This window comes from Oncorhynchus gorbuscha, unplaced genomic scaffold (assembly GCF_021184085.1).
Source record: "Oncorhynchus gorbuscha isolate QuinsamMale2020 ecotype Even-year unplaced genomic scaffold, OgorEven_v1.0 Un_scaffold_2300, whole genome shotgun sequence".
NCBI classification, from domain to species: domain Eukaryota; kingdom Metazoa; phylum Chordata; class Actinopteri; order Salmoniformes; family Salmonidae; genus Oncorhynchus; species Oncorhynchus gorbuscha.
The window spans coordinates 12501-27033 of record NW_025746851.1 but is presented as its reverse complement, the minus strand read 5'-3'; the positions used below and the strand labels follow the sequence as shown (position 1 = coordinate 27033).

The window sequence follows — 14533 nt, the reverse complement described above, 5'->3', positions numbered from 1 at the left end:
CCCTCCCCCTTCATTCCCTTGTCTCTCTCATGCCTCCCCCTTCATTCCCTTTTCTCTCTCATGCCTCCCTTTCATTCCCTTGTCTCTCTCATGCTTCCCTTCTTCCCTTGTCTCTCTCATTCCCTTTTCTCTCATGCCTCCCCTTCATTCCCTTGTCTCTCTCATTCCTTCATTCCTCTCCCTCTTCATTCCCTTGTCCTTGTCTCTCCTCATGCCTCCCCTCTTCATTCCCTTGTCTCTCTCATGCTTCCCTCTTCATTCCCTTTCTCTCTCATGCCTCCCCCTTCATTCCCTTGTCTCTCTCATGCCTCCCCCTTCATTCCCTTGTCTCTCCCTCATTCCTTGTCTCTCTCATGCCTCCCCCTTCATTCCTTGTCTTCCCTTGTCTCTCATTCCCTTGTCTACCTCCCCTTCATTCCCTTTCTCTCTCTCATGCCTCCCCCCCTCTTCATTCCCTTGTCTCTCTCATGCTTCCCTCTTCATTCCCTTGTCTCTCTCATGCCTCCCCTTCATTCCCTTGTCTCTCTCATGCCTCCCCCTTGTCTTCATTCCCTTGTCTCTCTCATACCTCCCCCTTCATTCCCTTGTCTCTCTCATGCCTCCCCCTTGTCATTCCCTTGTCCCTTGTCTCTCATGCCTCCCTCTTCATTCCCTTGTCTCTCTCATGCTTCCCTCTTCATTCCCAATCTCCACACAGGCATTTCCATTACAGCTCATTAACCCTGAGTAACCTCTCCTTGATTTGCTTCTGTCCTTATGTGTCTCTGTAGGTTGCAACAGGTTCACAGAACCAGGAAGATACTTGATATTGATATCTCACACATAGAGAGAGTTATTAGAGACCTCCACCAATCTCCTTGGACCATCAAAACTTTATGCACTGCCATGCAGACCTCTCTCCTCTTGATGGCGCTGTACCTGTCCATTCCAGGGGCACCCAGGCCTTCAAACCCCTCATCTCAGGAGGGGCTCGGTCACACACCGTGACATCACACAGAGGGCCGTATTACGCAAAACCGCAGAGGTCTGCCGCGCCCTTGCTGCCGCCCAGGGCGGGACTTCAGCCTGCCAGTGAGTTGACTATTGGTGGATGTTGTGACAGACCGGAATGAGCTACTGGAAATGAACTAATGTTTTTGTAATTAGTTCTATAATAAAGCAAATAATAAGACATTTAAGATAATAAGACATTTTTTTTCACCAGACTGAAAGTAAGTATCTTACTTGTGTGTTTCCCCTACAAACCAACTAATAACCTGTCTGTCTCTCTCTTTCCCTTTCTCTCCAAAGATTGATGACAGTCTCTCCATCATCAAACTACAGAAGGCCTGCTCTGCAGACTCCTCCTCTTCCTCCCTCGTCTCCACCATCCTCTTCCAGAGCGCCATTGTCAAGATGTACCTTAGCAACGCCCTGGTGGACATGGCGTTTGCTCTGAGCAAAGTGAGGATGACAAGATGATGAAGAGAATGATGGTGATGATGATGATAATGGTGATGATCATGACAATAATTATGATAATGGTGATAATGGTGATTATGATGCTGATGATAATGGTGATGATGAATGAGGTGATTATTATGGTAATGGTGATGAGGATGTTAATGATGATCAATGTGATGATAATGATGGCAATTATTATTTGGAGTATGATAATGGTAATAATGACAATGTCGATGATAATGGTGACAATTGTGATAACTATGATGATAATGGTGATGAAAATTGTGACGATTATAATGCTGATGTTGATCATGATGATGATGATAATGGGGATGATGGTGATAAGGGTGGTGATAATGGGTATGGGGATGATGAGGTTGATGATTGTGATGTTAATGGTGACACGATGATGATGGTGATGGTGATGATGATGATGATGATGATGGTGACATGATGGTGGTGATGATGTGAGCCAGGCGCACCACTTCGACGGTGAGACCTTCCAGGGGGGGCGGGCCCTGATCACGGCGGGGGTGTCGGAGGTCAAGGCCAGCGTCAAACGAGGGAGGTTCCTATTGGCCAGGCTGGCGCTGGGACGAGTCTGTCACACACTACAGGTGAGCTGTCTGTCACACTACAGATGAGGTAACACACAAACAAGCATGCATGCACACGCACAAACACACACACACACATACTACAGGTGAGAGAGGGAGATGATGAAGACTGTGCTGATACTGTGTTGATTGTGACTGTCTCTCCAGGATTTCTACAGCCACAGTAACTGGGTTGAGATGGGGAACAGACAGCCGTACAGCACTCTGATCAGACCTGACCTGCAACTGGTGAACCTGGCAGGTATTGTGTGTGGAACTCTCTGTAGTTTATTTAAACCATCCCCAGATACAGTATACCAGCCTATATCAGCACAATACAGGCAACTACATGCAAAACAGACACGTAGCTAAAACGTCTACATTATAAAGGCATTTGTTCATAAAATAAAGAAAGCCCTCCTCGCAGATTGATAAAGAAGTATTTGGCTGTGTGCCAATGTCAACACCAAACCACTTCCTCTTTGTATCAGTCGACCAACCAGCCTGGAGATAATAGACTTGTCATCACTTCTACACACTTCACACCGCTCTATACATAGTCACTTTAACTCTACCGACATGTACATATTACCTCCATTACCTCCACGAACCGGTGTCTCCGCACATTGACTCTGTACCGGTACTCACAGTATATAGGTACTCACAGTATATAGGTACTCACAGTATATTGTTATTTTACTGCTGCTCTTTAATTATTTGTTACTTAACATTTTTTTAAACTGCACTGTTGTTAAGGGCTTGTAGGTAAGCATTCCACTTTTGTATTCGGCACATGTGACAAATACAATTTGATGACTCCACATACCGTACTCTAACATTTCAGTGGATTTTCTCTCTCTCTCTCTCTCTCCCTATCTCTCTCTCTCTCTCTCTCTCTCTCTCTCTCTCTCTCTCTCTCTCTCTCTCTCTCTGTCTCTGTCTCTGTCTCTGTCTCTGTCTCTGTCTCTGTCTCTGTCTCTGTCTCTGTCTCTCTCTCTCTCTCTCTCTCTACTCCTGTTATAACCCCCTTATCCTCCCTCTTCAGGCCCCAGTACTCCTGTTATAACCCCCTCTACTCCCTCTTCAGGCCCCAGTACTCCTGTTATAACCCCCTCTCCTCCCTCTTCAGGCCCCAGTACTCCTGTTATAACCCCTCTACTCCCTCCTCCCTCTTTATAACCCCCAGTCCTCTCTTCAGGCCCCCTACTGTTATAACTCCCTCTCCTCCCTCTCCTCCCTCTTCAGGTCCCAGTACTCCTGTTATAACCCCCTCTCCTCCTCTTCAGGCCCCAGTACTCCTGTTATAACCCCCTCTCCTCCCTCTCCTTGATCTTCAGGCCCCAGTACTCCTGTTATAACCCCCTCTCCTCCCTCTCTCCCTCTTCAGGCCCCAGTACTCCTGTTATAACCCACTCCCTCCCTCTCCTCCCTCTTCAGGCCCCAGTACTCCTGTTATAACCCCTCTCCTCCCTCTTCAGGCCCCAGTACTCCTGTTATAACCCCTCTCCTCCTTCTTCAGGCCCCAGTACTCCTGTTATAACCCCCTCTCCTCCCTCTCCTCCCTCTTCAGGCCCCAGTACTCCTGTTATAACCCCCTCTCCTCCCTCTCCTCCATCTTCAGGCCCTAGTACTCCTGTTATAACCTCCTCTCCTCCCTCTTCAGGCCCCAGCACTCCTGTTATAACCCCCTCTCCTCCCTCTTCAGGGCCCCAGTAGTCCTGTTATAACCCCCTCACCTCCCTCTTCAGGCCCCAGTACTCCTGTTATAACCCCTCTCCCTCCCTCTTCAGGCCCCAGTACTCTGTTATAACCCCCTCTCCTCCCTCTTCAGGCCCCAGTACTCCTGTTATAACCCCCTCTCCTCCCTATCCTTGATCTTCAGGCCCCAGTACTCCTGTTATAACCCCCTCTCCTCCCTCTTCAGGCCCCAGAACTCCTGTTATAACCCCCTCTCCTCCCTCTCCTTGATCTTCAGGCCCCAGTACTCCTGTTATAACCCCCTCTCCTCCCTCTCCTCCCTCTTCAGGCCCCAGTACTCCTGTTATAACCCCCTCTCCTCCCTCTCCTCCCTCTTCAGGCCCCAGTACTCCTGTTATAACCCCCTCTCCTCCTTCTTCAGGCCCCAGTACTCCTGTTATAACCCCCTCTCCTCCCTCTCCTCCCTCTTCAGGCCCCAGTACTCCTGTTATAACCCCCCTCTCCTCCCTCTCCTCCATCTTCAGGCCCTAGTACTCCTGTTATAACCCCCTCTCCTCCCTCTTCAGGCCCCAGCACTCCTGTTATAACCCCCTCTCCTCCCTCTTCAGGCCCCAGTAGTCCTGTTATAACCCCCTCACCTCCCTCTCAGGCCCCAGTACTCCTGTTATAACCCCTCTCCTCCCTCTTCAGGCCCCAGTACTCCTGTTATAACCCCCTTTCCTCCCTCTTCAGGCCCCAGTACTCCTGTTATAACCCCTCTCCTCCCTATCCTTGATCTTCAGGCCCCAGTACTCCTGTTATAACCCCCTCTCCTCCCTCTCCTCCTCTTCAGGCCCCAGTACTCCTGTTATAACCCCCTCTCCTCCCTCTCCTCCCTCTTTAGGTCCCAGTACTCCTGTTATAACCCCCTCCTCCCTCCCTCTCTTTGGGTCCCAGTACTCCTGTTATAACCCCTCCTCCTCCCTCTTCAGGCCCCAGTACTCCTGTTATAACTCCCTCTCCTCCCTCTTCAGGCCCCAGTACTCCTGTTATAACCCCCTCTCCTCCCTCTTCAGGCCCCAGTACTCCTGTTATAACCCCCTCTCCTCCCTCTTCAGGCCCCAGTACTCCTGTTATAACCCCCTCTCCTCCCTCCTCAGGCCCCAGTACTCCTGTTATAACCCCCTCTCCTCCCTCCTCAGGCCCCAGTACTCCTGTTATAACCCCCTCTCCTCCCTCTTCAGGTCCCAGTACTCCTGTTATAACCCCCTCTCCTCCCTCCTCAGGCCCCAGTACTCCTGTTATAACCCCCTCTCCTCCCTCTTCAGGTCCCAGTACTCCTGTTATAACCCCCTCTCCTCCCTCTTCAGGCCCCAGTACTCCTGTTATAACCCCTCTCCTCCTCCCCTCTTCAGGCCCCAGTACTCCTGTTATAACTCCCTCTCCCCCTCTTCAGGCCCCAGTACTCCTGTTATAACTCCCTCTCCTCCCTCTTCAGGCCCCAGTACTCCTGTTATAACCCCTCTCCTCCCTCTTTAGGCCCCAGTACTACTGTTATAACCCCCTCTCCTCCCTCTTCAGGCCCCAGTACTCCTGTTATAACTCCCTCTCCTCCCTCTTCAGGCCCCAGTACTCCTGTTATAACCCCCTCTCCTCCCTCTTCAGGCCCCAGTACTCCTGTTATAACTCCCTCTCCTCCCTCTCCTCCCTCTCCTCCCTCCTCAGGCCCCAGTACTCCTGTTATAACTCCCTCTCCTCCCTCTCCTCCCTCCCTCCCTCTACTCCTGTTATAACTCCCTCCCTCTCCTCCCTCCCTCCTCAGGCCCCAGTACTCCTGTTATAACTCCCTCTCCTCCCTCCTCAGGCCCCAGTACTCCTGTTATAACTCCCTCTCCTCCCTCTCCTCCCTCTCCTCCCTCCTCCTCAGGCCCCAGTACTCCTGTTATAACTCCCTCTCCTCCCTCCTCAGGCCCCAGTACTCCTGTTATAACCCCCTCTCCTCCCTCTTCAGGCCCCAGTACTCCTGATATAACCCCTCTCCTCCCTCTTCAGGCCACAGTACTCCTGTTATAACCCCCTCTCCTCCCTCTTCAGGCCAAGTACTCCTGTTATAACTCCCTCTCCTCCTCTTCAGGCCCCAGTACTCCTGTTATAACTCCCTCTCCTACCTCTTCAGGCCCCAGTACTCCTGTTATAACTCCCTCTCCTCCCTCTTCAGGCCCCAGTACTCCTGTTATAACCCCTCTCCTCCCTCTTCAGGCCCCAGTACTCCTGTTATCCCCTCTCCCTCAGGCCCCAGTACTCCTGTTATAACTCCCTCCCTCCTCCCTCTTCAGGCCCCAGTACTCCTTTTATAACTCCCTCTCCTCCCTCTTCAGGCCCCAATACTCCTGTTATAACCCCTCTCCTCCCTCTTCAGGCCCCAGTACTCCTGTTATAACCCCCTCTCCTCCCTCTTCAGGCCCCAGTACTCCTGTTATAACCCCCTCTCCTCTCTCTCCTCCCTCTTCAGGCCCCAGTACTCCTGTTATAACCCCCTCTCCTCCCTCTTCAGGCCCCAGTACTCCCTTTATAACCCCCTCTCCTCCCTCTCCCTCCCTCTCCTCCCTCTTCAGGCCCCAGTACTCCTGTTATAACCCCCTCTCCTCCCTCTTCAGGCCCCAGTACTCCTGTTATAACCCCCTCTCCTCCTTCTTCAGGCCCCAGTACTCCGACCTGTAGGAGCTGTATGGGAGGTAACTGTACTGATAACATCCTACCAGAGGTCTTACAGCAGGGCCTTCTCACCTCTGGATACTTCAACCTGTTCTCCTCCAACAAACCTGCAGGTACACACACACACACACACACACACACACACACACACACACACACACACACACACACACACACACACACACACACACACACACACACACACACACACACACACACACACACACACACACACACACACACACACACACACACACACTTTTTATTCCTCTTCTTGATAGACAGCAGCTAATGGGGATCCTAATAAATCAACCAAAAAAACATTATATTTTGTAACCTTTATTTAACTAGGCAAGTGTTAATTTACAATGAAGGGCTACTCCTGCCAAACCCGGACAACGTTGGGACAATTGTGCACCACCGTATGGGGACTCCCAATCACAGCCGGATTATGATACAGCCTGGAATCAAACCAAGGACTGTAGTGATGCCGCTTGCACTGTGATGCAGCGCCTTAGACCGCTGCTCCCCTCGGGAGCATTGATGCAAACTAATTTACACACTCATCTCCCCCTCTCCTAGGTAAGTGTAGCCACGGCGGGTCGTTTGACCGGACCAGCGGTCGGGACCCGAAAGGGGGCATCAACAAGGACGACGTGGGGTCCAGTCACGGTCACCTCCACCACACTGCAGCCGACGTGGCCGTCAACGCCACCATGGAACTGTTGGAGGACATCAGAGGAGCTGCCGGGGACAAAGACTTCCTACGGTGAGAGAGAGAGAGAGGCTGAAGTAGGTGGGCAATGTTGAGGCAAGAGGGGATTATTTGTGATGTTTTGTGTTAAATTGGAGGATTTTATCACTACTATGGGCAAGGATTGGACTATTATATGATGAGGGAGATGTCATGGTAAACTGTTGTGAGGAGCTAGGATAACGAAGGGTGTTTTTGGTTCATAATTCCTACTCCATAATCTCCCTTGCTCTCTCTCCTCTTCTCTCCAGGTTAATGGACATCACCCAGTCACCAGTGTTGTGTTTTGTCATCGACACCACAGGCAGTATGAGTGATGACATCACTGAGGCTAAGAGAGTGTCCTTCTCCATCATCGACAGTAAGAGAGGAACCCAGCAGGAACCTTCATCATACATCCTGGTCCCCTTCAACCCCAGGTAGGTGTTAGCCTGTTCCCAGATCAGCAGGAACATACATTCTGGTCCCCTTCAATGACCCAGGTAGGTGTTAGCCTGGTCCCAGATCAGCAGGAACATACATTCTGGTCCCCTTCAACGACCCAGGTGGGTGTTAGCCTGGTCCCAGATCAGCAGGAACATACATTCTGGTCCCCTTCAACGACCCAGGTAGGTGTTAGCCTGGTCCCAGATCAGGGAACATACATTCTGGTCCCCTTCAACGACCCAGGTAGGTGTTAGCCTGGTCCCAGATCAGCAGGAACATACATTCTGGTCCCCTTCAAAGACCCAGGTAGGTGTTAGCCTGGTCCCAGATCAGCAGGAACATACATTCTGGTCCCCTTCAAAGACCCAGGTGGGTGTTAGCCTGGTCCCAGATCTGTTGTCCAATTCCAACATCATCGTCACGTTCCAAGTGCCTCTCTGAAATTGGGAGCAGAATAACTGTTTTAACCCAAATTTAATCTCTTTTTAAACACTTCACACCACTCTATACAAGTGACATAACATTACATTTTCACATCAGACCAAATCTTACACAATTTGTCATTTGTGGTGTGTGTGTGTGTGTGTGTGTGTGTGTGTGTGTGTGTGTGTGTGTGTGTGTGTGTGTGTGTGTGTGTGTGTGTGTGTGTGTGTGTGTGTGTGTGTGTGTGTGTGTGTGTGTGTGTGTGTGTGTGTGTGTGTGTGTGTGTGTGTGTGTGTGTGTAGAATTTGGACCTCTGATCACCACAACAAATGCAGACATTTTCAAACAGAGAATCAACACACTGACAGCATCAGGAGGAGGAGATATACCAGAGCTGTGCCTGTCAGGACTACAGGTGTGTGTGTGTGTGTGTGTGTGTGTGTGTGTGTGTGTGTGTGTGTGTGTGTGTGTGTGTGTGTGTGTGTGTGTGTGTGTGTGTGTGTGTGTGTGTGTGTGTGTGTGTGTGTGTGTGTGTGTGTGTGTGTGTGTGTGTGTGTGTGTGTGTGTGTGTGTATATATATACAGGCAATGTCATGAGCAAAGGTTTCATTGCCAATATGAAGGCTGTATTTGAACGGCTGCATTTTAAATGTGGTTGCCTGTTTTAGTAACTCTGCCAGAGCTGTTTAGTTAGACTGAACATGTTATTTCCCAAAGAGATCCTGTACTTGATCCCAGTGTGGTCTGACTCTTTGCTGAATGTGTTGTAATTCCCAGCTGGCCCTCACGGCGGCGCCACCTCCTCTGAGATCTTTGTGTTCACTGATGCTCCTGCTAAAGACACTGCATTGAAGAGCACTGTCACTGCCCTCATAGAGAGCACCAAGTCTGTGGTTAGTAGCTTTCACTACTGTTTATCTTTCTCTCTCTGTCTCCTTCTCTTTCTGTCTCTTTCTCTGTGCTTCTCTTCATCACTGTCTCTGTCTCTACCCTTTTTGGAGACAGTTTCCTGTTTGTTGTCTCACAAGTTATCTGACTGAGATTTGATAAAGTGTGATGTAAATATTAGCCATTATTATTGATCTCAACATATCTTATTTCTTTACTGCCATTCTTTCCTAACTTCCACTTTCCTTTCATCCTTTATTCTGTCATCAACCTCTACCTCTCCTCTGCTCCCTATCCTCTCCTCAGGTGACCTTCATGTTGACTGACAACCTCCGATCCAGTCGACGTCGTCGTAGGCGTTCCATGGGCGGGGCTTCAGCCATATGGCCCAGTAAGGGTGGAGCCTCCAACCGGATGGCCCAATCAGACGCTCAGCTGTACCGTGACCTTGCCCAGGCCTCTGGAGGTCAACCAATCATTCAATTGATTTAATTCACAAAGCAGTTGTCCCAAAGTGTTTTACAGCTTCTTATAGAGTTCTCAGAACATACTGTGCTCCCTTCCTCTAGGTCAGGCCATTGAGGTCACCAAGGAGGATCTGCACCGGGCCACCAGCGTCATCGAGGACGCCTCCGCTGCAGCACAGGTATGATAATGTATTGACCTACAGGTTATAGACCAATGTCCGCCAGCTCAGTGTTCAGTCAGTCACTCTCACTCACTGGACAAGATACAACTGTACACATAACAATGACCTCATGTATTGTCTATTAACCCCTCCTCCTCCTCCTCCTCCTCCTCCTCCTCCAGGTTACTGTGTTGTTAACATATCTAATGTGTTGTCTATTAACTCCTCCTTCTCCTCCTCCTCCTCCTCCAGGTTACTGTGTTGTTAACATATCTAATGTATTGTCTATTAACCCCTCCTCCTCCTCCTCCTCTTCCTCCTCCTCCTCCTCCAGGTTACTGTGTTGTTAACATATCTAATGTGTTGTCTATTAACTCCTCTTCCTCCTCCTCCTCCTCCAGGTTACTGTGTTGTTAACATATCTAATGTATTGTCTATTAACTCCTCCTCCTCCTCCTCCTCCTCCTCCTCCTCCTCCAGGTTACTGTGTTGTTAACATATCTAATGTATTGTCTGTTAACCCCTCCTCCTCCTCCTCCTCTTCCTCCTCCTCCTTCTCCCCCTCCTCCTCCTCCTGCTCCTCCAGGTTACTGTGTTGTTAACATATCTAATGTATTGTCTGTTAACCCCTCCTCCTCCTCCTCCAGGTTACTGTGTTGTTAACATATCTAATGTATTGTCTATTAACCCCTCCTCCTCCTCCTCCTCCTCCTCCTCCAGGTTACTGTGTTGTTAACATATCTAATGTATTGTCTGTTAACCCCTCCTCCTCCTCCTCCTCCAGGTTACTGTGTTGTTAACATATCTAATGTGTTGTCTGTTAACCCCTCCTCCTCCTCCTCCTCCTCCTCCTCCTCCAGGTTACTGTGTTGTTAACATATCTAATGTGTTGTCTGTTAACCCCTCCTCCTCCTCCTCCTCCTCCTCCTCCAGGTTACTGTGTTGTTAACATATCTAATGTATTGTCTATTAACCCCTCCTCCTCCTCCTCCTCCTCCTCCTCCTCCTCCTCCAGGTTACTGTGTTGTTAACATATCTAATGTGTTGTCTATTAACCCCTCCTCCTCCTCCTCCTCCTCCTCCTCCAGGTTACTGTGTTGTTAACATATCTAATGTGTTGTCTATTAACTCCTCCTCCTCCTCCTCCTCCTCCTCCTCCTCCAGGTTACTGTGTTGTTAACATATCTAATGTGTTGTCTATTAACCCCTCCTCCTCCTCCTCCTCCTCCTCCTCCTCCTCCTGCTCCTCCAGGTTACTGTGTTGTTAACATATCTAATGTGTTGTCTGTTAACCCCTCCTCCTCCTCCTCCTCCTCCTCCTCCTCCTCCTCCAGGTTACTGTGTTGTTAACATATCTAATGTATTGTCTATTAACCCCTCCTCCTCCTCCTCCTCCAGGTTACTGTGTTGTTAACATATCTAATGTCTGTTAACCCCTCCTCCTCCTCCTCCTCCTCTTCCTCCTCCAGGTTACTGTGTTGTTAACATATCTAATGTATTGTCTATTAACCCCTCCTCCTCCTCCTCCTCCTCCTCCAGGTTACTGTGTTGTTAACATATCTAATGTGTTGTCTATTAACTCCTCCTCCTCCTCCTCCTCTCCTCCTCCTCCTCCAGGTTACTGTGTTGTTAACATATCTAATGTATTGTCTATTAACCCCTCCTCCTCCTCCTCCTCCTCCTCCTCCTCCAGGTTACTGTGTTGTTAACATATCTAATGTATTGTCTATTAACTCCTCCTCCTCCTCCTCCTCCTCTTCCTCCTCCTCCTCCAGGTTACTGTGTTGTTAACATATCTAATGTATTGTCTATTAACTCCCCTCCTCCTCCTCCTCCTCCTCCTCCAGGTTACTGTGTTGTTAACATATCTAATGTATTGTCTATTAACTCCTCCTCCTCCTCCTCCTCCAGGTTACTGTGTTGTTAACATATCTAATGTATTGTCTATTAACCCCTCCTCCTCCTCCTCCTCCTCCTCCTCCTCCTCCAGGTTACTGTGTTGTTAACATATCTAATGTGTTGTCTATTAACTCCTCCTCCTCCTCTTCCTCCTCCTCCTCCAGGTTACTGTGTTGTTAACATATCTAATGTATTGTCTATTAACTCCTCCTCCTCCTCTTCCTCCTCCAGGTTACTGTGTTGTTAACATATCTAATGTATTGTCTATTAACCCCTCCTCCTCCTCCTCCTCCTCCTCCTCCTCCTCCTCCTCCAGGTTACTGTGTTGTTAACATATCTAATGTGTTGTCTATTAACTCCTCCTCCTCTTCCTCCTCCTCCTCCTCCTCCTCCTCCTCCTCCTCCAGGTTACTGTGTTGTTAACATATCTAATGTATTGTCTGTTAACCCCTCCTCCTCCTCCTCCTCCTCCAGGTTACTGTGTTGTTAACATATCTAATGTGTTGTCTGTTAACCCCTCCTCCTCCTCCTCCTCCTCCTCCTCCAGGTTACTGTGTTGTTAACATATCTAATGTGTTGTCTATTAACCCCCCCTCCTCCTCCTCCTCCTCCTCCTCCTCCAGGTTACTGTGTTGTTAACATATCTAATGTGTTGTCTATTAACCCCCTCCTCCTCCTCCTCCTCCTCCTCCTCCAGGTTACTGTGTTGTTAACATATCTAATGTGTTGTCTGTTAACCCCTCCTCCTCCTCCTCCTCCTCCTCCTCCTCCTCCAGGTTACTGTGTTGTTAACATATCTAATGTGTTGTCTATTAACCCCTCCTCCTCCTCCTCCTCCTCCAGGTTACTGTGTTGTTAACATATCTAATGTGTTGTCTATTAACTCCTCCTCCTCCTCCTCCAGGTTACTGTGTTGTTAACATATCTAATGTGTTGTCTATTAACCCCTCCTCCTCCTCCTCCTCCTGCTCCTCCAGGTTACTGTGTTGTTAACATATCTAATGTGTTGTCTGTTAACCCCTCCTCCTCCTCCTCCTCCTCCTCCAGGTTACTGTGTTGTTAACATATCTAATGTATTGTCTGTTAACCCCTCCTCCTCCTCCTCCTCCTCCTCCTCCAGGTTACTGTGTTGTTAACATATCTAATGTATTGTCTGTTAACCCCTCCTCCTCCTCCTCCTCCTCTTCCTCCTCCAGGTTACTGTGTTGTTAACATATCTAATGTGTTGTCTATTAACCCCTCCTCCTCCTCCTCCTCCTCCTCCAGGTTACTGTGTTGTTAACATATCTAATGTGTTGTCTATTAACTCCTCCTCCTCCTCCTCTTCCTCCTCCTCCTCCAGGTTACTGTGTTGTTAACATATCTAATGTATTGTCTATTAACTCCTCCTCCTCCTCTTCCTCCTCCAGGTTACTGTGTTGTTAACATATCTAATGTATTGTCTATTAACCCCTCCTCCTCCTCCTCCTCCTCCTCCTCCAGGTTACTGTGTTGTTAACATATCTAATGTATTGTCTATTAACTCCTCCTCCTCCTCCTCCTCCTCCAAGTTACTGTGTTGTTAACATATCTAATGTATTAACTGTTAACTCCTCCTCCTGCTCAAGTTACTGTGTTGTTAACATATCTAATGTGTTGTCTATTAACTCCTCCTCCTCCTCCTCCTCCTCTTCCTCCTCCTCCTCCAGGTTACTGTGTTGTTAACATATCTAATGTGTTGTCTATTAACTCCTCCTCCTCCTCCTCCTCCTCCTCCTCTCCTCTTCTCCTCCTCCTCCTCCTCCTCCTCCTCCAGGTTACTGTGTTGTTAACATATCTAATGTATTGTCTATTAACCCCTCCTCCTCCTCCTCCTCCTCCTCCAGGTTACTGTGTTGTTAACATATCTAATGTATTGTCTATTAACCCCTTCCTCCTCCTCCTCCTCCTCCTCCTCCTCCTCAGGTTACTGTGTTGTTAACATATCTAATGTGTTGTCTATTAACCCCTCCTCCTCCTCCTCCTCCTCCTCCAGGTTACTGTGTTGTTAACATATCTAATGTGTTGTCTATTAACTCCTCCTCCTCCTCCTCCTCCTCCTCCAGGTTACTGTGTTGTTAACATATCTAATGTGTTGTCTATTAACCCCTCCTCCTCCTCCTCCTCCTCCTCCTCCTCCTCCTGCTCCTCCAGGTTACTGTGTTGTTAACATATCTAATGTGTTGTCTGTTAACCCCTCCTCCTCCTCCTCCTCCTCCTCCTCCTCCTCCAGGTTACTGTGTTGTTAACATATCTAATGTATTGTCTGTTAACCCCTCCTCCTCCTCCTCCTCCAGGTTACTGTGTTGTTAACATATCTAATGTATTGTCTGTTAACCCCTCCTCCTCCTCCTCCTCCTCTTCCTCCTCCAGGTTACTGTGTTGTTAACATATCTAATGTGTTGTCTATTAACCCCTCCTCCTCCTCCTCCTCCTCCTCCAGGTTACTGTGTTGTTAACATATCTAATGTGTTGTCTATTAACTCCTCCTCCTCCTCCTCCTCTTCCTCCTCCTCCTCCAGGTTACTGTGTTGTTAACATATCTAATGTATTGTCTATTAACCCCTCCTCCTCCTCCTCCTCCTCCTCCTCCTCCAGGTTACTGTGTTGTTAACATATCTAATGTATTGTCTATTAACTCCTCCTCCTCCTCCTCCTCCTCTTCCTCCTCCTCCTCCTCCAGGTTACTGTGTTGTTAACATATCTAATGTATTGTCTATTAACCCCCCCTCCTCCTCCTCCTCCTCCTCCTCCTCCAGGTTACTGTGTTGTTAACATACCTAATGTATTGTCTATTAACTCCTCCTCCTCCTCCTCCTCCAGGTTACTGTGTTGTTAACATATCTAATGTATTGTCTATTAACCCCTCCTCCTCCTCCTCCTCCTCCTCCTCCTCCTCCTCCAGGTTACTGTGTTGTTAACATATCTAATGTGTTGTCTATTAACTCCTCCTCCTCCTCCTCCTCTTCCTCCTCCTCCTCCAGGTTACTGTGTTGTTAACATATCTAATGTATTGTCTATTAACTCCTCCTCCTCCTCTTCCTCCTCCAGGTTACTGTGTTGTTA

At 48.8% G+C, this 14533-nt stretch overlaps 1 protein-coding gene across 1 annotated transcript; it reads left to right on the top strand.

Annotated features, from left to right (window-relative positions):
* Nucleotides 1-1056: 1056 nt before the first annotated feature.
* LOC124025598 (von Willebrand factor A domain-containing protein 7-like) lies at nt 1057-8886 on the top strand. Its single transcript, XM_046338958.1, has 10 exons — nt 1057-1071; nt 1291-1443; nt 1920-2060; nt 2208-2301; nt 6416-6544; nt 7014-7200; nt 7437-7587; nt 7836-7854; nt 8337-8449; nt 8812-8886. The coding sequence occupies exons 2-10, from the start codon at nt 1396-1398 to the stop codon at nt 8884-8886; spliced, it is 957 nt and encodes a 318-aa protein (XP_046194914.1). The 5' UTR covers nt 1057-1071; nt 1291-1395.
* The last annotated feature ends 5647 nt before the right edge of the window (nt 8887-14533 follow it).